The following is a 22,624-nucleotide window of genomic DNA, read 5'->3' as shown; positions in this document are numbered from 1 at the left end:
GCAGCAGGTGCGGGGCACCGGGAGTACAGAGCAGGGGGGGCGGCTGCTTTCCCCCCCCTTCCCCCGGTGCTGGCCCCGCCCAGCCCGGGCGCACGTGCTGGAGCCGTCCCCGTTCCCCGTCTTGTCCCGTCCCGGTTTCACAACCGCGGGCACCGGTAGCAACGCGCGCGGCTCCGCCGATGTCCTGCTGCCTGCAGCCGCTCATTTTCCTCCTCTTCGCTGCCGCCGCCGCGCCCCGGCAGCCCTGCGGCCCCTTGGGTGAGTGCGACCGGGAGCGGGGCATGGAGCAGGGGGACACTCGCCACCCCCATGACCACCCTTCCGGCAGGGCTCCCCCCCCACCGGTACCGGAGCCATGGGAGGGGGGGGAGGCGGTTCCCGGCGGAGATCAGCACCGCGGGCTCAGAATGGGTGCTGGGGGGGGGGGGGCTGGGTCTTTGGAGTGCTGGAGGGTGCTTGGGGTGCTGGAGGGTGCTGGGGGTGCTGGGAGTGCCGGCTGCTGGAGGGTGCTGGGGGTTCTGGGTGCTGGGGGTTGCTGGGTGCCGAGCGTGTTCCCGTCAGCAGGAACAGCAGCTCCGCGGTGGTTGTTGACCTTTGCAGAGGGAGCCGGGAGTGCTGCCCCGGGCGGCCTCCCCTGGCCCCGGACCAGCCTGGGCCTCTGGCCTGGGCCGCTTTAACCCCCCAGCGCCGGAACCCGGCACCCCCGGATCCCCCGGTCCCAGCCGTGGCTCTCCCGGTGCTCCCCTCACAGCGCTGCCAGGCCGGGTCCCACCACCTGATGCTGGGGGGGTTCCCGTGTGCCGGGGGGGGCGTCCACATTGACCAACTAGATGGGGAATCGCTGGCTCAGCAGGAGCTGCCGCTCGGAGCCTCCTGCAAATATTGACTCTGAGCAGTGGCGTACGGGGAGCAGGCAGCGGCGGTGGGGGTCCACCCCCAGCGCTGGAGACACGCTGGGGTCTTGTCTCCATTGCCGAGACGCTCTCACCCCCCCAGGGCTCTCCCACGACACAGTGCTGGGCCGCCCCGGAGCAAACATCACTCTGAGGTGCTGGGACGAGGGTCCGGGGAACGTCACCGTGTCCTGGCGGGTGGAGGAGTGGGGCCGGAGCCAGCGGCTGCCCGCGGGGAACGCGCTGCCCCTGCACCGCCTGCGCCACGAGGACGCGGGCACCTACAGCTGCTTCGTGGGGAGCCACCGCCTGCGCTCGCTGCGGTTGCTGGTGCAAGGTGGGTCTGCGCCAGGGCACGGGGGGGCCTCGTAGCACCGCCAGGTGTGAGGGGTCCCCCAGCGCCTCCCTGCTTTGCAGAGCCCCCTGAGACCCCTCGCGTCTCCTGCTACCGGCGGAGCCACGACCACGACGTGCTGTGTGAGTGGCCGCTGCGGGCCAAGCCATCCCCGGGGACAAGGGCAATGCTCTGGGTGAAGCAGAGGTGAGGGATGGCCAAGCACCTACATGGGACCTCACGGCACGGCAGCTTCACAGGTGGCTCTGTCCCCGAAGCTGCCCCATGTGTGCCACAGCCCCGGCTGAGCCACCACCCCGCAGGTTCACAGCTGAGAACGCCACGGAGCAGCGGTGCCGCTTCTTCTCCAAGTCACAGAAGTTTGTTTGCCGGGTGAAGGTGCCCCGCGGGGCCGATGACATCAAACCCCTCCTGGTGTCCACGTGCGTCAGCAATGCCGCTGGCAGCGCAGCCGGCGAGGACAAGATCATCACCCTCAATGGTGTATGTGAGTGCTGCTTGCCTCTTGATGGGGTTGGGGCTGGCCGAGCAGCTCAGTGCCAGGACCTGATACCCCAGTGTCTCAGCAGTGAGGCCCGATCCCCCCCTCAATGTGACGGTGACAGCTCTGGAGAAGGCGCCGCAGCGGCTGCGGGTGAACTGGTCCTACCCTTCATCCTGGGATCACCGCTTCTACTGGCTCCGCTTCCAGGTCCGCTACCGCCCCGAGCCTGCCCAGACCTTCAGTGAGGTGAGACCCTGGCCCAGCTGCCCATGCCCATGTCCCCAGCCCTGTGCTGTCCATGTCCCCAGCCCCGTGCTGTCCATGTCCCCAGCCCCGTGCTGCCCATGTCCCCACAGGTTGACCAAGTGACAACAACATGGCTGGACATCCATGACGCATGGCGGGGACTGCGGCACGTGGTGCAGGTGCGGGCACAGGAGGAGTTTGGCCACGGTGCATGGAGCGAGTGGAGCCGGGAAGCAGTGGGTGCTCCATGGACAGGTAGGAGGGGGGCACGTGTGGCCCTGAAGCTGGGGGTTCAGCACAGGGTCTCCCCATCACAATCCCCCCCCCATCACTTTGCAGACCCCAAGGACCTTAACTCTGAAATGGGATTCTTCAGCTCCCAGGTAGGGCTTAGCCCCAGGGGAACATGCTGCACTCTTAGCTGGGTCTTGTGTCCCTGTGTGGGACAAAGGGACACTAGGGTGGGGGGGCTGCCCAATCCCATAATGCCTCCCCTTGCCTTCTCTTGCAGTTCCCCATGGAGGATGGCACCTACGGGCTCACACTGCCTCCCGAGCTCTTTGTGGAAGATGGTGCTGATGGCACTGGTGGTGAGGAGAAGGCCCTGGGGTGGCAGTGGGGTGGCTATGACCCCCAGGTCCCTGATCCCCACAATGAGCCCATCCCCTCCTCTATGCCCAGGGCCCATCATGGAAGCCAGTGCCCGCTCCACAGCATCGCCTTACACCTTCCTGGTGGCCGGGGGGAGCCTACTCCTGGGCATCGCCCTCTGCATTGGCATTGTGCTGAGGTGAGTGCCTGGGGGGGGCACAACACAATTCGGGGTGGGGGGATCCACTTTACCCCCCCAACCTGGGCACTCTGTTCCCTCCTGCAGGTACCGGCAGCTCTGGTGGATGGATGGGTGGCGGGGGGCAAAGCCAGAGGGCGAGGGGCAGCATGTGCTGGTACCCCTGGGCTCTCCCAGCCCCCCTCTTAGTGACACCCCCCTGCTCTCCCCGCCCTGTTCCCCAGCCTCTGGGGGGCTCCATGTCACCAGCCTGGACTACTTCTTCTCAGGGCAGTAGCTGGGGTCTGGATGAGCTGTTGGGCACTTGCAGGTTGGGTTGGGGGACTCCTGGTCCTGGGGGTTCCTGGGGCTTAGGATGTGGCCCTGGGAGCAGCGTGTCCCCCCCACTACCCAGAGATGATGAAAGTGTCCCCAAGTCCCATGGCTGGGAGAGGAGATGGCGGAGGGGAGATCTGCACCCTCCCTACAGAGACTGGCTGGGGGGGGGCAAGCTGTGTCCCAGGGGGCAGCTCTGGGGCCGCAGCCAAGCTGGGGTGGCTGCACTGGAGCGTGGGAGCAGGGCTAGGCTGTGCCCAGAGGGATGGGGCTGGGGGGCCCGTGGGGGGGGCACCGGGAGGGCCTGGCTGGATCAGCCCCATCCCACAGGCCCCCCATGGTGGGGAAATGGGGCAAAACGTGTCTCAAATAAATGCCTTTGGTTTGTAATGGAGCAGGTGCATTAGGGGGGGTCACTGCAGCTGGGGGGGCTGAGGGGAGGTTGGGTTGTGCCCCCCTCCCAGTCCAGGCCAAGCACCCCTCATCTATCCCCCATATGCCTTGCTGTGCACCCTAAACAAGTGCCCCATGTTGTGCCCCCCCCATGCTACCAAGTGCCTCCCAGGCTGTGCCCATCCCATGCTGGGTTGTGTGAGGCCCCAGAGAGCTGCAGCTGCACCCAGGCAGGAAACCACAGCGCAAGGGGAGGGGGGACCGGGCACCCTGGGGACACCGTGTCCCGTCGTCCCCGTCCCCCCCCCCCCCCCAGCCCCACTCTATAAAAAGCCTGGCAGGATGCAGATGGGGGGGGGTGCCCAAAACTGCTGCCCCCAAACCCAGTGTGGCTTCTGCTGGCACTAATGGGGCTGTTCCTGGCTTCTGCCCTCCCAGTTAGGCTGGTGTCTATTGGGGGGGGGGAGGGGTCTGAGCCTGAGGCAGCCCCCCCAGCCCTGAAACCCTGCTCCACAGCTGGCAGCCGGCCACACGGGGGCCCAGCAGGGAGAGGGCTGGGTTCCTCTTTTCACCCTCCAACAGCACCCACAGGCAGGGAGAGCACTGCCCATCCTGGCACCCTCGGGGCCCCCATCCCCGTGCCACATCACAGCCCCCCACCTCCGCCCCCGGCCACCTGCCTCCTCTCAGCCAACACGTTTATTTCACTTCTCCGTTACACGTCCCAGCCTCGCTGCGCCCCCCTCACCCCGGCACCGGGTCGGCTCCAGTAAGGGGCAGGCAGGATCCGTCCTGGTGCAAGGGGAGCGCAGGCGGCCGGTGCCCGGCGGCAGCAGCAGGACGGGGATGCGGGGTCCTTTGAGGACCCTGCCCCACGCCGCAGGGCTGGCGGGGGTCGCGGGCCAGTCGTGGGGGGGAGACATTAGTGGGTGCTAATGCAGCTTGCAGTGCACGGGGTGCAGCAGGGCCATGTGCTCGGCCCCCTTGAAGGGCAGCTTCTCGGTGGAATAGTAGTGTACTACCTCGGGGACGCTGGCGAAGACGCCGCTGGCCTGGCTGAGCGTGTACTTGTTGTCCTTGGTTTGGGCCACGATGATGTGGACGCAGCCCTGGCTGGTCCTGGGCGGCCGGTGCGGGGCGTCAGCGGTGCCGCCACCCCCCGGCGCCCGCCCGCCCCGCGGCCGCATCCACCCCTGTTTGTTCCCGTCCCACTCCGATTGTTTCGGCTCCAGGGGCTCCGCTTCCTCAGGAAGGAAACGCCACCGGCGCTGCCGACAATGCGCCGGGGAAGCGGGGGGGGACCGCCACCACCAATCCCCCCAGTAGCCCTGCGGGTGCGGGGACGGGTCCGGCTGCTCCCACCCCATCACTGGGGCTCTCCTGCAGTATCCCCCCCCCCCCAACCAGGGACACACGGCCCCGTCCGGCTCCGCGCAGCCACTCACTTGAGCGCGATGGAGTATTTGCCGCTGCCGGTCTCGCTGGTGCGCACCAGGAACCCGGCCTCTCGGCATGCCTGCAGCCGGCTCTCGGCCTCTGCCCGTGTGATAGCCCCGTGGTACCAGCTGCGGGGGGACGCGGGGGACGCTGAGCAGAGGCCAAGCCACAGGGACCCCCCCACCCCTTTCCGTTTCCTGCCCCGGCTCGGCCTCGCCACTCACGGCTGCTTCTCCAGCGCCAGCGCGGGGTCCACCCTCTCCCCTTCGCTGTGCTCGGGGCCTGTCGGCTTCAGCATCTTGGGGGTCCAGCTCTTCTGGCGAAGGTGCTGCCGCGGCACCTCCTCCTTGGGCCGCTCTGAGCCCTCGAACTGGACTGAGGGGGAGGATGACAACGAGAAAAGAGCTTTGAAAGACGCTTCCCTGCCACCTCCATCCCCACCTCTGTCCCTGTCCCCAGCCAGTCCACCCCACCCTGAATGAGCAGAGACATCTCCAGCTGCATCAGGATGCTCCAAGACCCCGTGTCCAACCTGGCCTTGAGCACTGCCAGGGATGGGGCAGCCACAGCTTCTCTGGGCACCCTGTGCCAGCACCTCAGCACCCTCACAGGAAAGAGCTTCTGCCTAAGAGCTCAGCTCAATCCTCCTCCTTTAGTGCAAAATCACCTCCCCTTGTCCTATCACTACAGGCCCTACTAAAAAGTCTGTCCCCATCGTCATCCTCATCCCTCTCCCCATCCTTGTCCCCATCCACATCCCCATCCCTGTCCCCTACCTGACAGTGCTTTGACAATTTGCTCCTTCTTCCACTCCCAGGGCTGCTCGTACTCCCCCGCCGGGCGCTCATCATTCTCAGGCAGGCGCCCGTCCCCGGCCCTTGGCCTGCGCTCTGGGGTGCCCCCAGTCACCCCTTCCCCGGGCTCATAGGGGGTGTCGTAGAGCTGTGGCCCCTTCCCCACTGCCTCCTTGCTCCCCGGCCACTTGGCTGACTCCAGCTTGCCCCCCCCCTCCCCGGGCTCGCCAGGCCCATCCAGCAGCAGGATGGCTTTGACCAAGGGGTCTTTGGAGCCCCGACGGCGGATTTCTGTGGGGAAGAGGGACTGTGCATCAGGGAAGGGCTGAGACATCCACCACTGCCACCCCAGCGCCTGTCCTTGGGGAGGGACATGCACCCCATGGCAGGAATGCCCCACTGGGAGGTGCTGGAGCAGGAGAGGGCCCATCCTCGTGGCACCTGGCCTGCTGTTACCACACACACCTATGGGGCCAGGAGGGGTCTATGGCAGCAGGATGCTACACCCCACACTGCAGCTCAGCCCCACAGGAGGCTCCACAGCCCCTGGCCCCCTGCTTCACCCCACAGCGCCGGGCTCTGCCAAACGGCCCCGGCTGCCCCACATGGAAAATAACCATCAGCAGCAAAGCTTTTATTTCCAGCTTCCGGCCAAGTCAGTTCCTGTTGTTGTGGCTTAGCTGGGCAGGCGCCACGGCTGGGGGTCACTGCCTGGGGAGCACTGCACGGCACGTACCTGTGATCATCTGCTGCGCATCGTAGGGCTCCATGTACCCGTCATTCTCACCCAGGCGCTCGGCATCCCGCTGCCCCTTGGTGCGCTTGGCATCATAGGGATCGGCATAGTCCTCCAGGATGATGACCTGGGGACAGAATGAGCAGCACTGGCCATTGAGGGCTGCTAGGGATCCCCATCGGTGGTGGGGTGGGAGGGGATGGTGGAGATGACACCGGTTCAGAGCCAAGCAGGATGGGGACAGGGACACTGGGGTCCCACGGGCAGGATGGCAGCTCCTTATGGGGTAGATGGAGCTGTGCCACAGCCATAGGGGCACCTCTGAGGGGGGGCAAGCCCATCCCTGTGCACCCCGGTAGTGGGGAGAAGCCTGAGGGGTGGGGTGGGGCTCAGGGACTCTTTTGGGTGACACCCGCACCCCCCACCCCATCCCAGTGCTCGGGGGGCGGGGGCTGGGGTGGAAAGTCCGGCTTCCAGAGCAGCTTTGTGTAAGCCTTTGTTTAACCAGCGCCGGGGCAGGGTGTGCGGGCATCCGAGGGGTCGGCGCTCCCCGCTGATGAAGGGCAAGCGGGATGAAGAGAGCTTTGAACGGGACTTGAAGGCAGCACGATGAAAGGCCGGGGTGAGCCGTGCTAATGAGCTGCTGCAGTCCACAGCGGTTAAAGCCGCCCCAGCAACCCCACATTTCCCTCCTTACCGTCTCTGTCTTGAGGGTCTTGCCCTTGTCCTGCTCGGGTGCGGGCGGGGGACAGGGGTACCCCTTCGCGTTCTTCTCGTGGGCCTCCACCTTGATGAGGCGGTTGATGTAGGTGCCGCAGGGTTTGTGGGGTCCCTCCGGTGCCACCCCTTCCACTCGGGAGTTCTTCCGCATCTTCCCGGTGGCGGCTTGGAGCAGACCCTGCAGGTTGTCCCTGGACAGCCGCCCCCCACCCTCCTTGCTGCCCCCCGGCCCGGCCCTGCAGCCTCCCAGCTCAGCGCCCGAGTTCTTGCGGCTCTTGCCGAGGCTGCCGCTGCCAGGCCGGGCCCGCTCCGAAACCGTCTTCAGGTTGGAGGGGAACTCCTTGAACCACTTGGCTGCCATGGGGCCGGCGCGGGGCAGGGCGCCGAGGCCCCCCCCCCGGGGCGCTCTGACACCCCACGGCCGCCCCACCGGCTCAGGGCCGGCTCAGCCGGGGGGCGCGGGGTAGCCCGGCTCCCCCCAGCCCTGGGAGCGCGACCCTCGGTGGCCTGGGGCCAGCCCGGGACTTGGGGGGATGCCGGCGGGGGGCCGGGGGGCTCCAGGCGGGACGGCCGCTGGGTCCCCAGCGGTGCCGGCTCCCGCCTCCCCGGGAGGGGACCGCGTCTCCGCGGGGGTCCCTGGCACACGAAGGCTGTCGGGGGTCGGGGTCTGTGCTCCAGCGGCGGGACGTGCCGGGGGCTCTTCCAGGCGTGCGGGGGGGTCCGGCCGGGGCCGCCCCGGGCGGCTCCGGGTGTTTCTATCCCCTGAAAGGGGCCCGGGCGTCGCTGCGTGCTCCGGGGGGTCCGGCCGGGGCCCGTCTCCGGGGGCAGCGGGGATTCGGGTGCGGGTCAGGCCGGCCCGGGGGGCCCCATGCGGCGGCGGCGGGACGGGACGGGACGGAGCCGAAGGGGGCGGTGGGGCTGGCGCTCCACGCCCAGATCCGGAGGGGGCGGCCCCGGGGGACGGCGCGGCACCGGCCGGGCGGGCGGGCACCGGCCCCGGCAGCGGTGGGGACCTGCGGTCAGATCCGCCCCGGGCCAGGGCCTCTGTCCGGCGGCTCCCGAGGGCTGCAGGAGGCTGATGGGACAGGGGAGGCTTGATCCCGCACCCGGGCCCCAGCACGGACCAGGTGTGTGAAGCCCAGTGGAGATACCCCACGGACCTTTCTGCATGGACCCTCCTGCCCACCCCCGGGTGAGGACCTCGGAGGCGGAGGGGGAGTGCTACTGACCCATCTACGACAGCCCAAGGGAAAGGAGCAGATCGGGGGGTGCAGATAAAGGTGCTCCCCAGCCCCCAGGACGGGGCTGCCCTGGTTCGGGGCAGGAGACGGGCTTTTCCAGGGGCTGGGGAATGTCCCCAAGAAGCAGCCGGCTCCAACCCACGGCAGGGTCCTGCTGCTGTGAGCCCCTGAGAACTGGTTCCCGGCATCGTCCCCTTCCCCGGGGAGGCGCCGGCAGCGCCGTAGGAAGCGGTGGCAATTTCTTTCCTTTGGCACATTTCAATCCCCCCCACCACTGCCGGGGCCTCACCAGCAGGACAGGCGCCGGCAGCACCGGCTCGGTGGCTCCGTGCCATCTGCTGGGAAGTCTCTCTCCATCCGCATCCTCCGCAGCTCCGCTGGGAACGCTGCGGGAGCGTCTCTGGCAGCAGCGACAGATGGCACTTGGGTGCCCGCTTCCCCGAGCAGCGGAGTGGAGCCGGCGCTGTGCTGAGCCTGGAGCAGGATGGAGCCCGGCGCTGGGGCGGGTGCGAACAGACGGCACGGGCAGCCGCCGCCAGACGCCAGCTCGCGCGGTTACTGCCGTGCTTCCAGGCCCGGCGCCCGCATCCGAGCGGGGAGGGGATGCGGGGGGACCTTGGCGAGCCCTCCCGCTCATCCCGGCCTGGACGCGGGAGCACGGGCCCGGTGAGCGGCCCCAGACCCAGCCCTGCCGCCAGGCTCTGCAGGTACAGCCCCCACCTCACCTAACAGCACCCCCAGAAGCCTTTGAAACCCGCATTAAACCTGCCAGACAGCAGGTTCCCGGCGCTCGCTGAGCTGCCCCGTGCCCCCAAGGACCCTGCCCGGGGGTGCAGAAGCTGAAGCCGGGCAGAACCGTTGAGGGTCACAAACCCGCCAGTCCTGCAGCAAAGGGCTTAAAAATAGCCTCAGGCAAGGCTGGAGCCGCTCCCGCAGCGAGCGCAGAGCAGCCCCCGTTAATCCCTCGCCTACAGCTTCTCCTTGCAAGGCTGGGAGCAGGACCAGGAGCAGCTGCGGGAGCAGATAACAGGCGGCTTCTGAGGCCCTTTGATTTGATCATGGGTTTGATTCAAACACTGAATTAATGCTGATGGCCCCACATTGACACTGATGAGTCAGCTCTGCCTCCAGCTGAGGACACGGCCCCACACCCAAAGCTCCTTCCAGCAGCCCCAGGACAGAGCAGGGGGGATTCGCGCAAGGGACAGAAGCACTGAGGCAGGACTTGAGCAACGCCTCCCCCCCGTTACCACAGAACTGAGCAGGTACAGACACACACACCCCCCAGCCCCTTGCTGCGGAGACAAGAGCAGCAAATCCCACTCCTCTTCAGGCAGCTACTACAGGTACAAGATGCTCAGGCAGGGCAGAGGGGCTACAGATCCAGGCTTGCCCCAGGCAAGCCTCTGCTCATTCTCCCACTGCTTGGCAACACAGGCCATGGAGAAGGTTGGAGGGGCACCTGCAAACCCCTCACCCACAGAAGCCAGGAATGCCTTAAAACCTTCCCTTCCCCACTTCCAGAGGACAAGGGAAGGGGACAGACGCCCTTCTCCCCTGGTGCCCAAAGGGTCGTCTTCTTCCAAGGCCACTGTTGCAGCCCTTACTGCATGGGTCGTGCGGCCACCACCCTGAGAGGCCAGCATGCTCCTGTGCCCCCTGGGCCAGGGGCAGAAGAAAAGACAACTGAGACCAGGATCTTCAAATTAACAAACTGTAACTTTTCTCCAAAGATACATTTTTCCATACACATCCATCATACACTGTAACAAAAAAAAGCAGTGTACATGAAATAAGAAAATAAATTAAATCCAATAGCATAGGTAAGGAGGATGCTCGAGACTGGAGCAGAGTCGAAAGGTTCCAGCGATACAAGAGGCTCAGGAAGTTTGTCTTAAACAAGAATTGATGCTAGCGAGGGTCCAGAAAGTGGTGTTGCTCAGTCCCAGCTGCTTTAAACAGTTTTAGAGTTTTTAAACAGCCATTATTGTCCTGCAACAGGCAGAGCTATTACATCCCAGGAGAAAGCATTGAGATCCTAGTAGAGCATCCAGAAGATGAGGCTGGTCCTGCAGTATCCAGGCTAGCCATCCTCCTTGGGCGGTGTGTACCAGCCTGAAAGGAGAGAGATCCATGAGGGACACTGGGAACAGGAGGGAATGCACAGCTGGAAGCAGCAGCACAACCACACAGAGTCCTGCTGCAAAAGGGCTGCATGTCCCACAGTACTGGGAGGCTTCTCTCACCAGCAGCATCCAGAGAGAGACCTGCTGTCTCCAGAGAACGGTGCAGGCACATGCTTTGCACTGCAGTGCCTGCTCTTGATGGCTTGCACAGAACTACGTGGGAGAGAGCTTAAAGCTCCTCCAGTTCCAACCCCTGCCACAGGCAGGCACACCTTCTACTGGAGCAGTTTGCTCCAAGCCCCTGTGTCCAACCTGGCCTTGAACACTGTCAGGGATGGGGCAGCCACAGTTTCTCTGGGCACCCTGTGCCAGCACCTCAGCACCCTCACAGGGAAGAGCTTCTGCCTAAGAGCTCAGCTCAGTCTCCCCTCTGGCAGGTTAAAGCCATTCCCCTTGGCCTGTCCCTACAGGCATGTGTCCAAAGCCCCTCTCCAGGTTTCTTGTAGCCCCTTTAGGCACTGGGGCTGCTCTGAAGTCTCCCCAGAGCACAGCAGAGGGGCAGGATCTCCTCCATGACCTGCTGCTCCCACTCAGGGGGTGTTCCCAGCACACGGGGGAGGTTCTGGGCTCAAGTGCACACTCTGTTGGGTCATGGGTTGCTTCTGATCCACCAACACCCCAAGTGACCTTGCTCCAGGTGACCTCTGTGTTTGGGGTAATGGCTCATCTGGCTGCTCAGACAGCAAGGAGAAACACACGCTCCATCCTTCAGCCCTTACCATTCTTCTCATGGATCTGAACCAGGGACTTGTAGGACTGCTGGGCTCTGGTCAGGCTGTACTGATTCTGCAGGGAAAACCAGGGTGCTCATCAGTGTGACTCCACACTGCTCCCAGCCATGCCTCAAGCCCCCCTGCACTGAGCAAGCCCTACCTTATTGGCTCCAAACTGCACTCGTGCCTTCCCTTTCACCAGGGTCGCACTGATCTGCATGATCACGGACTCGATGGAGTAGGCGCTGCTCCAGCCCTGATGGACAGAGCAGACCACAGTGAGGGCAGCACAGGGCCCCTGCTGCTCCCCCAGGGCAGCAGAGCCAAGCCAGGCAGCTCCAGGCAGCAGCAGGAACACAAAGCACAGCCCAGAGGTACCCACCTGCTTTGTAAGTAGCTCCATGCAGATGGCACCACCACCCAGGACATACCTTGGGGGAGGAATGAGGCAAAGTCAGGGCAGAGACAGACACAAACCGTTTCCTCAGATGGAGAAACACACAAAAGGGAAAGCCCCATCTCTGCCTCCCCAAGAATCACTGCCAGCTTGTGCCAGGGAACACAGTGGGAGACTATGGGGCTGTCAGCACTGAAAGCTGCTGCAGGAAGCAGCTCTGTAAGCTCGCGGAACCGGGAGAGGGGAGCAGCTACTTACCCCCCTGACAGCACTGGGGACACGACCCTTACGAAGGGTGGATCGAAAGGAAAGTTATCCTGGAACAAAGAGGGAAGCAAAAAGCAAAGAGATCAAGGAACATTGCCTGAGGACCTGCTGAGGCAGAAGCAGCTCAAGGAGGGGAGGCACAGGCCTTACTTTAAAGGAGAAGTTGAGGAGGATGAAATCTGCTCCTTCTTTCTCTTTGAGGATCTGGAGATCATTGTGCAAAGCGCTGTCCTCATCAACCCTGCCAAGGAGGAGGCCAGAGGCTCAGGCAGGGCCGTGCACTCGGCTCCGCCGCACTCACTGCCACCGGCCCCAGCACTACTGTACCTGGATGGTCTCACCCTGGGGGCAGCGACAGCACGGGCTGTCAGCATTGTGCTCCTGGCTTGCAGAGAAGACCATCAACCCTTTGTGCATGCTGCCAGCTTAAATATAAAGCCTGCCTGGCCCAAGCAAAGGCAGCACTGGTGTCTGGAGGGTGTGAGAGCTCGGGGTTTTGTCTGATGAACCTCTTCCAGGACTCTAGGAACAGCAGACAGACTTGCAGAGCCCTGAGATCATCTCCCCTTTCTCTGGAGACGTTCTTTCCTTTGGGATGTGCAGCCAGCAAGCAAGCTGCCCAAGAGTGAGGCTAACCCAAGGTGCTCCCCTGCTCACTTCCCCTCTGGCTCACAGGGATGCTTTGGTCCCACACCACAGTTGCATGATCCCAAGCAATGGCACCTACTTCAGGAGTTTGACGTTCCAATCGTACAGGCTGTCGTTCACTAGTTCAACTGCATAGTATCCTGCAGGGCAGAGAAGGGCTGTCACTGCAGGGGGACACCTCACAGCCGGCCAAGCCACCACCCAGGTTTCAAAACCCTTGGAACTGCAGCACAACCTCAGCCTGGCAGAGACCTCCCCCAAAAAAACCCAGCACTTATCCAGAAGGACATTCCTGAGGACAGCAGTTTTCCTGTGGCTGCTCCTTCCCAAGTCCTTGGGCTTAGGAAAGCAGTGGGAGCACCATCCCCCTCAGGGCTAATCCTCCCAGCACTGAAGGGAGCAGATGAGGCCGTTTTGCTCCCTCGCAGAGGTACTGAAGCAGCTCTGAGACCCTTGGGGTGCCCTGGGGAATGAGGAGGGAGCAGCCCCAGCCCGAGGCCCCCTTGGCACTTACCGCCCTTGAAACTTGGTGATCGGTAAATATCCCTGAGCTCCTTCATCAGCCGGTCAGTGGCCTGCACAGACCCAGACACTGCACCCTGCGGGGGGGGAACTGCACTGTTACACTGCCCCCACCACGGCTGCTGCTCTACAAGGCCAGCACCTGACCTAGAACTTCAGTCCAGCCTCAAACCCAGACCTCCCAGTGTCCCCATGTCTTTTCCTTTCCCCCTACAGCAACTCCTCTTGCCCCACAGATGCCACCCCAGGCAGCAGGAACCTCTCAACTGCAGGAGAACCTCAGCCCAGGAGCACAACCCAGCAGTGACCTCCATGGCGCTGAGCGAGGTGCAGGGAGCAGAGGGGAACCCCAGAGCTCCCTGCAGGAGCACCAATGGCTCGGCGGCACCTGAGACTCACAGTTACTCCTCTCTTGAGTCCCAGCCTCTGCAGCAGCCACACCAGGCCCTGGGAGCCACTGCTGTACCCGCGGCCATGGCCAGCCCCCAGCCCGCCCGCCCGCCGTGGGACACGTACATTTAAGTAATCTTGCCTCTGATTCTTTTTGATTTTCTCTAGAATGGCCAAGTTCTCCTTCCCAATGCCTTCATCCTCCATCTTCTTCCCATCTGCTGGCTCTTCCTCTTTCATCTCATAGTGGTCCAAGTCCTCAGAGTCCTGAGAAGGCAAAAGGGGAGTTAGGAGGAGACTCTAACTTGTCTTTGCTCCTCCCTGCAGGCAAAGGCTGCCCTGCACCAGGAAGGATTCCCAGTACAACTCTCCCTCTCAGGAAGCCCCAAGCCCTGATCCGAGGCACAAAGAGAGTGGAAGACACAAGGCTGGGGCTTGCTCAATGATGAGGTTTCAGGCACTGGGCTCCTGCTGCCCTCCCATAGCGAAACCAGCAGAGCAGCACACTTTCCCTTCCCAAACTGAACTGGGCTCACACAGCTCTTTGTTCTTCCCTGGATGCTTCCAGGTGGATTCTTCCCTGCCAAGCCTCAGGCCTGTTTACAAGTAGTCCCTAATGTGACAAATGCTCCCCAAGAAGCTCCACGTAAGCACAAGGCGCCTGCACCTCAGCTCCATGGCTCTGGACACTGCCCTGTGCTGCTTCCCCTCCGCAAGCAGAACCCCAGCACCAGCAGCACAAGGGAAGCCCCCCACCTTCCCATTCAGTGGGGCAGGGCCTCTCCTCCTCAAAAAGAGGTGATGATTCACAGCAAGGAGGCTCTTTGTAGAGCAGCTCAGCTCTCCAGTGCACAGCAGTCCCAGTGACCTCCCCAAGCCCAGCAGAGGCTCTGCCCATCAACCCCTTCACACAGTCACTGCAGTTGGAAGGGACCTCTGGAGCTCATCCAGTCCAATCCCCTGCCAAGGCAGGGCCACAACCCCCCCTAGGCAGCCTGGGCCAAGGCTCTGCCACCCTCCTCTTGAGGTGACACTTGGTGTGTGTTAGTTTCTGGCCATCAATCCTCATCCTGTCACTGGGCACCACTGGAAAGAGTCTGGCCCCATCCTCCTGGTACCACCCTCAAGATACGGATCTGCATTGATGGGATCCCCTCCCAGGCTGCTCTTCTTTGACTAACCAGGCCCAGCTCCTGCAGTCTCCTCTCATCAGAGAGATGCTCCAGACCCCTGAGCATGCCTGTGGCCTTCACTAGACCCTCTCCAGTTCCACCCCACCACCCCTCAGGCCCACATGTGCAAGACCCCAGTTGTTAAGAGCCATCCAAAGCAGTCGCAGCAACCAGGAGGCATTGCAGGATCTCTCCCCGTGCACCATGTCAGCACATAAAGGTCCCTACCTGAAGCTGCCAGCAAAGAGCTGTGGGTACACACAGCTCCAACAGTGGTGTTAAATCCTCTGGACAAGGCTTGACCTGGGCCTTTCCAGGCCTGGTGCTGCTATTCTGGAGGAGCAGCAGTTTCAGAAGGGCTTGGGACATTTCTAGACTGTCACACAGGAAAACAGATCCTGCCAGAAAATCCCTCGAGTGGATTAACCTGCATAAAGCATCTTGCAGCAGGGCCTGGCTCTGCTGCTCTGGTCTGCTCCCCCAGCACAGCCCAACAAAGCCAAACCTCTGCTCCAAACCCTTTTCCCTGCACCACGATGCACAGTGGCAGCAGAAAGCAGGAAGGGGAAGCACTCAACTCCTGAGGATTCCTCTTCCAGCCCACAGGAACATGAGCACAAATCCCAGGTTCGGGATATGCTGGTACCAGTTTAAGACTCCTCATTTTCTGTGAGGACCCTGACAAAAGCTGGCCTTGATTTAGCACCCCAGGAACAATGGGAAGCCCCCAGGGCCCACTCGGTGTGGGGCTGCCCCAGGCCCTGCAGGGACCCTCAGCCCCAGGAGCAGTGTGTGAGCCAGCACTAAACATCACCATGGAGACTGGAGATGATTCCACCCACTTGTAGAGCTCTAAACCACAAACCAAACAACTCGAGGCTGTGGGTTCCACAGGAGGATATTCACAGCCTGCAGTGAGCTCTGGCTGCCTCTGCTGCTCCTGCCAATTAGCTTGGTGCACACTCAGCCCAGCCCACCTCATCCTCGCCGTGGGAGTCCCATGCTCAAGCGTGCTTTCCCTGCTGACAATGCCAGCCTGGAAATCCCACTGCTCTGGGGGACACTGCAGGCTCCAGAGCACAGCAGCACAAGCAGACAAGCTGCCCGAAGGGCTTCCTGCTCAGCTGGGCTGCTGCCAGCCCCTGGGTGTGAACACACGGTCTCATCCATGGCTCAGGACCAGCAGTGTGCTGAGCCCAATCTCGAGCCTTTGAGGCTCTTCCCAGGCATAAGCCCTGTGCCTCGCACCTTGCTGCAGGCAGCTCCCTGTGCCCAGCTCTCCAGACGTACTCCCGCGGACACCAAGGGGGCACTTACCTCTGGCATCTCTTCGTCTTCCTCCTCAGAGGATACCTCTTCCTGTGTGCTCTGCAGCGACAAAAGGCCAGAGATGAAGACAGGACCAGGGGCAATGGGTTTAAACTGAAACAGGGGAAGTTCAGATTGGATGTAAGGAAAAAGTTCTTCCCTGTGAGGGTGCTGAGGAGCTGGCACAGGGTGCCCAGAGAAGATGTGAATGCTCCATCCCTGGCAGCGTTTAAGGCCAGGCTGGACAGGCCCTTGGGTGACATGGTCTAGTGTGAGGTGTCCCTGTCCATGGCAGGGGGTTGGAACTGGATGATCTTAAGGTCCTTTCCAACCCAAACCATTCTATGATTCTGTGATTGCTCTGACAGGTTCCTATGGGAACACTCCTGCATTCCCAGGCTCTCCCAAGGCAAGGCGACAGGCCATTTACACACAGAACCATATTAAAAGCAGACTGAAGCCAAGAGCCTTCCCAGGAAGCTGTGCATGAGCTGTTAAGCAGCTCCAAGGACCAGCAGAGCAGGTTAGCATCTCCCAAGACAGGGATCCAGCCCAGGGAGAGGATATCAACCCCTCACCTGTCCCATTCCTCCTCCGGTGCTTGAAAGCAGGCTCCAGAGAGCTCCTTTTCTAAGGCACTGACCTGTTCTGCCGGCAGAGGCTGGTCCAGCATCTCCACATCGGGATGTTGGGGGAGGTTGTAGAGTTTGCACAGGTCAGAGATGATTCGTTTCAGGTGCTGCAGAAGCTGTCCAGAGAGCAGACAAGGGTCAGAGAAGTGCAGAGACGCCCACCCCAAGCCCTCAGTGCTGCAATGCCCTCCCTCACAAATGAGGGAACAAAGGCCCAGAGGCTGCCCTGCTCCAAGCTGGGGAATCAGGCCCCATCATCCAAATCAAGAGCTGCTCATCCCAAAGTTAGGATCATAGAATGGTTTGGGCTGGAAAGGAGCTTAAGACCATCCAGTTCCAAACCACTGCCAGGGGCAGGGACACCTTGCACTAAACCATGTCACCTATGGCTCTGTCCAACCTGGCCTTGAACACCACCAGGGATGGAGCATTCACAGCTTCCTTGGGCAACACATTCCAGTGCCTCAGCAGCCTCACAGGGAAGAGCTTCTTCCTTATCTCTAACCTGCACTTCCCGTTTCAGTTTGAACCCACCACTCCTTGTCCTATTGCTAAGTCTCTAATGAAGGTCCCTGTTCAGCATCCTTGTAGCCCCCTTCAGACATTGGGAGCTGCTCTGAGGTCTCCAGGCAGCTTCTCTTCTTCAGGCTGAACAGCCCCAACTTTCTCAGCCTGTTTCCATACACAGCTGCTCCAGCCCCTGATCATCCCTTTGGCCTCCTCTGGCCTTGCTCCAAGAGCTCCACGTCCTTTTTATGCTTTTAACCAGAACTGCACCGAGTGCTGCCAGTGGGGTCTCACCAGAGCAGAGCAGAGCAGAGGGGCAGTTCCTGAAGCCCCAGGCAGCTGGGCTCTACCCTCCCCTCACCACCTGCAGCAGCCCCTCACCAGCGTGTCTCCTCTCCTGACTTCCACCAGCCTCTCCAGGATAGCTGCCAGGTTCGGATCGTCTGACTCCACAGACCAGATAGGGGGCACGGCTGGATAAGACTCCTAGAGAGGAGGAGAAAGTGGTGCTTGAGTTGCTGCAACTGCCTCCATCCCACCGACACAGCCGGCAGGGCACGGAGCAGCAACGCCAGCGCACTGCAGCCCCACATCCCTCACACAAACCCCTCCAGGCCACAGGGATCGGGGCTGTGGGTGCCTGTAGCCTCCCTCCACCGAACAGGACCCAAAGCCCTGCTCCGGCCCCACGGCCCCGGCTCAGCTCTGTGCTGTTGCCCCAGCCCGGGGAGCAGAGGGAGCCGGTGATGCTCTGGTGCTGGGGCCCTGCATCGAAGGCAGGACACCCCCCCCCGGTATCCCCGCTGCAGGGGAAGCACCAGGCGTGCCTAACACAGCACGCGGAACCCGCACCCACCCAGCCCAGGCGGGGACGAGCCCCGGGGGCTGCGGGAGCCGCTGCCCCCTGCGGGGGGACCTCGCCGGGCCTCACCGTGATGTTGCAGTGGATGCGGACGGGCCCCGGCGGCGGCCCCCGGGCCGCGGAGCCCCCAGCGCGGTCCGCGGTGCCCGGCACGAACTCGCAGCTGATCTCGTCGGGGCAGGCGCTGCCGATGCGGAACCGCTCGTGGCCGCGGTGGAAGATGGACTCGAGCAGCCGCAGCTCCCGCCTCAGGAGCCGCCCGGCGGGGGCCGCGCTGCCACCCCCCGCCGCCGCCTGCGCCCGCGCCGCCTCCTCCGGCCCCGCCCGCTGCATCTTCCCATGGAGGGACCCGCTCCGCCGCCGCCGCCGCCGCAGCCCCCGCAGCCGCCGCAAGATGGCGGCGGGACGGCCCCGCTCGCCGGAAGCGCCCCCTCCCGCCGCTAACGGAAGGGGCGAGGCCGCAACCGCCGGAAGCCTCCGCACACCGGGCGGGACGCCGCCGGGCCGGAAGTGACGCAAGGAGGCGCTGCAGAGCAGGAGAGGGCGGGGCCAATCCGGGGGGGCCCCTCATCGTAGCCACGCCTGAGGTGCGGGGATCCCGGGGTGGCCCCAACAACCGCCCCCGTGTGTGGGGCGCTCCGGGTCTACCGGCAGCTCTGCCCCCCCCGCCCCACTGAGGCCGTCGGGGCTGGACTCCCGGTGGGGCTGCAGGAGCCGCGGTGCCGCCCGCTCCCGGTGAACCCGCGGGGGAGGCGGGGATGGCCACGGGGCCGGTGACGGCGGCGGTGACGGCGGAGGAGCGCGGGGCGGCCCCGGCGCAGCTCCCGGCACCGCCTCCCGCCCGGGGCCGCCCCGCCCGGGCCGCCGCCGCCGCCGGCTGCAGCACCGCGGAGAGCGCGGGCAGCACCGGGGACAGCGCCCGCGCACGGGCAGCGGCAGCGGCACCGGCAGCGGCACCGGCAGCGGCATCGGGCCGCCCCCATGGCGCTGCTCCGCGTCCTTTGCCTCCTCGCCGCCCTCAAACGTAAGTGCCTGGGTTCGGGGAGGCGGGAACCGGCACCGGTGCGGAGGGGACTGCACCAACTCCCTCTTGCACAGACCCGTCCGGTACCGACCACGCACGGACTTGATGCGGACCCGGTATCGGCTCCCTCCCGCTTCCCCGCCCCGCCCGAGGCTCCAGGCCCGGTCCGGCCCCGAAAGGCTCCGCAGCCCCCAGGGGTCCCCATTCCCCTTCCCTGCCCCGAGAGCCTCAGCCCGGAGCCGGGAGAGAGCCCCCCCCCCGGGCTCAGCCTGCCCTCCTCCCGCAGGGGGCCTGGGCACGGACACGGAGGAGCGGCTGGTGGAATATCTGCTGGACCCGGCCCGGTACAACAAGCTGATCCGGCCGGCGACCAACGGCTCCGAGCTGGTGACCGTGCAGCTGATGGTGTCGCTGGCGCAGCTCATCAGCGTGGTGAGCTGCTGGGGCTCAACTCCCCGTCCCCCTGCGCCCCTTTCTCACCCCCAGCACCCAGCGTCACCACCCCTCCATCGCTCTCCCCACAGCACGAGCGGGAGCAGATCATGACCACCAACGTATGGCTGACCCAGGTGGGAGCCCTGGACCCTGTGCTGGGACCCCCCATTCACCCTGCCCCAGAACCCCAAATTCATCCTGCCCAGGAGCCCCCCATTCACCCTGCCCTGGGACATCCCTGCCCTGAGCCCCCTCATACTCTCTTGGGAGGGACCCCAATGCCCACCCTGCCCTGAACCCCTCCTGCTCCGGGAACCCTCATACACTCTGGCTGGGACCCCAATGCCCACCCTGTCCCGGGACCTCTGCTGCACCCTGCTCTGGCCCCCATGGGTGGGACCCCCTGTCCCTCCGGCCGGGCTGAGCCTGTGGGTCGCAGGAGTGGGAGGATTACCGCCTCACCTGGAAGCCGGAGGACTTTGACAACATGAAGAAGGTTCGTCTGCCCTCCAAGCACATCTGGCTGCCCGACGTGGTGCTCTACAACAAGTAAGTGGCTTGTTTCTGGGGTGCCCCAACCCCATCTGGGGCTCGGGGGGGGATTCTGTGGCACCGCTGGGGAAGGGTGAGGGCTGACAGTGAATCCCTTTGCACCAGCGCCGACGGCATGTACGAGGTGTCCTTCTACTCCAACGCGGTGATCTCCTACGACGGCAGCATCTTCTGGCTGCCGCCGGCCATCTACAAGAGTGCGTGCAAGATCGAGGTGAAGCACTTCCCCTTCGACCAGCAGAACTGCACCATGAAGTTCCGCTCCTGGACCTACGACCGCACGGAGATCGACCTCGTGCTGAAGAGTGAGGTGGCCAGCCTGGACGACTTCACGCCCAGCGGCGAGTGGGACATCGTGGCGCTGCCAGGCCGGCGCAATGAGAATCCCGATGACTCCACCTACGTGGACATCACCTACGACTTCATCATCCGGCGCAAGCCACTCTTCTACACCATCAATCTCATCATCCCCTGCATCCTCATCACCTCCTTGGCCATCCTGGTCTTCTACCTCCCGTCCGACTGTGGCGAGAAGATGACGCTCTGCATCTCCGTCCTGCTTGCTCTCACCGTCTTCCTGCTGCTCATCTCCAAGATCGTGCCTCCCACCTCGCTGGATGTGCCGCTGGTGGGCAAGTACCTCATGTTCACCATGGTGCTGGTGACCTTCTCCATCGTCACCAGCGTCTGCGTTCTCAATGTGCACCACCGCTCACCCACCACGCACACGATGCCCCCCTGGGTCCGCACCCTCTTCCTCCACAAGCTCCCGGCTCTGCTCTTCATGAAGCAGCCACGCCAGAACTGCGCCCGACAGCGCCTGCGACAGCGCCGGCACATGCAGGAGCGCACCGGCACCGCCACTGCCACCTTGTTTCTGCGGGCCGGTGCCCGGGCCTGCACCTGCTATGCCAACCCCGGTGCCACCAAGGCTGACGGGCTCAACGGGTACCGGGAGCAGCAGGGGCAGGCGACGGCACCCGGCTGTGCCTGCGGGCTGGAGGAGGCTGTGGATGGTGTGCGCTTCATTGCTGACCACATGCGCAGCGAGGATGATGACCAAAGCGTGAGTTGTGGCAAGCAGGGCTGGGGGCTGCGGGCAGGGCTGGGGGTTTAGGCAGGGCTGTGGGGGGCGGGCAGGGCTGAGGGGGACAGTCAAGGCTGGGGGGGGAAGGCAGGGCTGGGGAGTGTGGGCAGGGCTGGGGATTGCAGGCAGGGCTGGGGGTTCAGGCAGGGCTGGGGAGGGGCAGGCAGGGCTGGGGGGTGTGGGCAGGGCTGGGGATTGCGGGCAGGGCTGGGGGGTTCAGGCAGGGCTGGGGGTTCAGGCAGGGCTGGGGGGTTTGGGCAGGGCTGGGGATTGCGGGCAAGGCTGGGAGGTGTGGGTAGGGCTGGGGATTCAGGCAGGGCTGGGGGGTTTGGGCAGGGCTGGGGGATTCAGGCAGGGCTGGGGGGTTCAGGCAGGGCTGGGGGGTTCAGGCAGGGCTGGGGGATTCAGGCAGGGCTGGGGGGTTCAGGCAGGGCTGGGGATTCAGGCAGGGCTGGGGGGTTTGGGCAGGGCTGGGGGATTCAGGCAGGGCTGGGGGGTTCAGGCAGGGCTGGGGGGTTCAGGCAGGGCTGGGGGGTTCAGGGCTGGGGGATTCAGGCAGGGCTGGGGGATTGCACAGCACGCGCTGGTGCAGGGCTGCGTCACAGGAAGGGATGTGCGGGCGCACCGAGGGGGGCTCTGCCTGGCCCCGGCCCCCCTCGCTGCTGCAGCCCCATCTTGGAGCTGCTCCTGCACGGCCGGGCCCTGCGCAGCACCGCGGGGCTGCGGGCGGGGGCTTAGGGCCGGGGAACGCGGCCCCCCCCAGCCCGGCTCAGTGCGGGGCCGGCGGGGGGTGGGCCCGGGAGCTGCGGCGCTGATGGAGCCGATGCGAGGCTCGATCTGAGCTCCCGGTCCCCGGCCTGACCCGGCCCCCTTGCGGCTCCGCGCAGGTGAGTGAGGACTGGAAGTACGTGGCCATGGTCATCGACCGCCTCTTCTTGTGGATCTTCGTCTTTGTCTGCGTCTTCGGCACCGTCGGCATGTTCCTGCAGCCCCTCTTCCAGAACTACGCCACCAACTCCCTGCTCCAGGCTGGCCAGGGCACCCCCACCTCCAAGTAGCGCCGGGAGGATGGTCCCGGGCAAGAGCTGGGCTCCGGGCAGCCGCTGCAGACCAATAAATGCTCACACGGGACAGGGCTGAGTCCATTTAGTGTCATTTCATCCTGCGGGAAGGAGGGAGCAGGATGCGGCGAGGGCTTGGGCGCCTCCAGCTACCTATGGCCAAGGTGAGAGGTGCCAGTGAGGAATCGGTTCTGGAAGAGCAGAACCCCAGTTGCTGAGGGAGGGAGCACAGAAACCGGCTCCCTCCCACGTCATCCATCTCCTGTCAATGCAGTCATGTGGGGATGGGGCTGCCAGAGCCCTGTGTCACCCCCAGGGCTGCCCAGAGCTGGGCACTGGGGCACGGGGAGGAAGATGGAACATGGACCAGGCAGGAGGATGCTGGGTTTAGGTCCAAGCTGCAGGCAGGGCTAGGGGCTGCCCCACGCTCCAACAGTGCCACCATCCATCCCCTGCT

General features: G+C 64.1%; 4 protein-coding genes across 6 annotated transcripts; 2 read left to right on the top strand and 2 right to left on the bottom strand.

Annotated features, from left to right (window-relative positions):
- The first annotated feature begins 112 nt into the window (after window positions 1-112).
- On the top strand, window positions 113-3,473 carry IL6R (interleukin 6 receptor). 2 transcript variants are annotated; one of them, XM_062632288.1, is made up of 10 exons: window positions 113-258; window positions 997-1,230; window positions 1,311-1,434; window positions 1,551-1,735; window positions 1,818-1,939; window positions 2,089-2,233; window positions 2,318-2,361; window positions 2,490-2,568; window positions 2,660-2,768; window positions 2,856-3,473. In XM_062632288.1, the coding sequence occupies exons 1-10, from the start codon at window positions 180-182 to the stop codon at window positions 3,043-3,045; spliced, it is 1,311 nt and encodes a 436-aa protein (XP_062488272.1). In that variant the 5' UTR covers window positions 113-179; the 3' UTR covers window positions 3,046-3,473. The 2 variants fall into 2 exon arrangements, with proteins under 2 accessions (XP_062488272.1, XP_062488271.1); XM_062632287.1 differs by having other exon boundaries at window positions 117-258; window positions 1,818-1,978.
- Window positions 3,474-4,160: 687 nt separating this feature from the next.
- SHE (Src homology 2 domain containing E) lies at window positions 4,161-8,081 on the bottom strand. The gene is made up of 6 exons (XM_062632286.1): window positions 7,141-8,081; window positions 6,444-6,570; window positions 5,690-5,998; window positions 5,138-5,288; window positions 4,922-5,041; window positions 4,161-4,595 (listed from the first exon to the last, which is right to left on the bottom strand). The coding sequence occupies exons 1-6, from the start codon at window positions 7,522-7,524 to the stop codon at window positions 4,409-4,411; spliced, it is 1,278 nt and encodes a 425-aa protein (XP_062488270.1). The 5' UTR covers window positions 7,525-8,081; the 3' UTR covers window positions 4,161-4,408.
- Window positions 8,082-10,104: 2,023 nt separating this feature from the next.
- Window positions 10,105-18,501, bottom strand: UBE2Q1 (ubiquitin conjugating enzyme E2 Q1). Of its 2 annotated transcripts, XM_062632284.1 has the most exons (14): window positions 18,078-18,501; window positions 17,528-17,632; window positions 16,651-16,755; window positions 16,017-16,067; window positions 13,654-13,794; window positions 13,130-13,214; window positions 12,695-12,755; window positions 12,295-12,309; window positions 12,118-12,208; window positions 11,959-12,017; window positions 11,686-11,734; window positions 11,464-11,559; window positions 11,310-11,376; window positions 10,105-10,519 (listed from the first exon to the last, which is right to left on the bottom strand). In XM_062632284.1, exons 1-14 carry the CDS (start codon window positions 18,339-18,341, stop codon window positions 10,488-10,490), a joined length of 1,221 nt encoding a protein of 406 aa, XP_062488268.1. In that variant the 5' UTR covers window positions 18,342-18,501; the 3' UTR covers window positions 10,105-10,487. The 2 variants fall into 2 exon arrangements, with proteins under 2 accessions (XP_062488268.1, XP_062488269.1); XM_062632285.1 differs by lacking the exon at window positions 12,295-12,309 and having other exon boundaries at window positions 18,078-18,432.
- A 347-nt stretch (window positions 18,502-18,848) lies between these two features.
- CHRNB2 (cholinergic receptor nicotinic beta 2 subunit) lies at window positions 18,849-22,237 on the top strand. The gene is made up of 6 exons (XM_062632282.1): window positions 18,849-19,032; window positions 19,319-19,464; window positions 19,557-19,601; window positions 19,907-20,016; window positions 20,125-21,085; window positions 21,994-22,237. The coding sequence occupies exons 1-6, from the start codon at window positions 18,990-18,992 to the stop codon at window positions 22,162-22,164; spliced, it is 1,476 nt and encodes a 491-aa protein (XP_062488266.1). The 5' UTR covers window positions 18,849-18,989; the 3' UTR covers window positions 22,165-22,237.
- Window positions 22,238-22,624: the final 387 nt, after the last annotated feature.

This window comes from Pezoporus occidentalis, unplaced genomic scaffold (genome assembly GCF_034315485.1).
Source record: "Pezoporus occidentalis ecotype Australia unplaced genomic scaffold, CSIRO_AGI_Poc_V1 ctg389, whole genome shotgun sequence".
NCBI lineage: Eukaryota > Metazoa > Chordata > Aves > Psittaciformes > Psittacidae > Pezoporus > Pezoporus occidentalis.
Note: the sequence above shows the minus strand (reverse complement) of the source record. Positions and strands in the feature narration are given on the sequence as shown.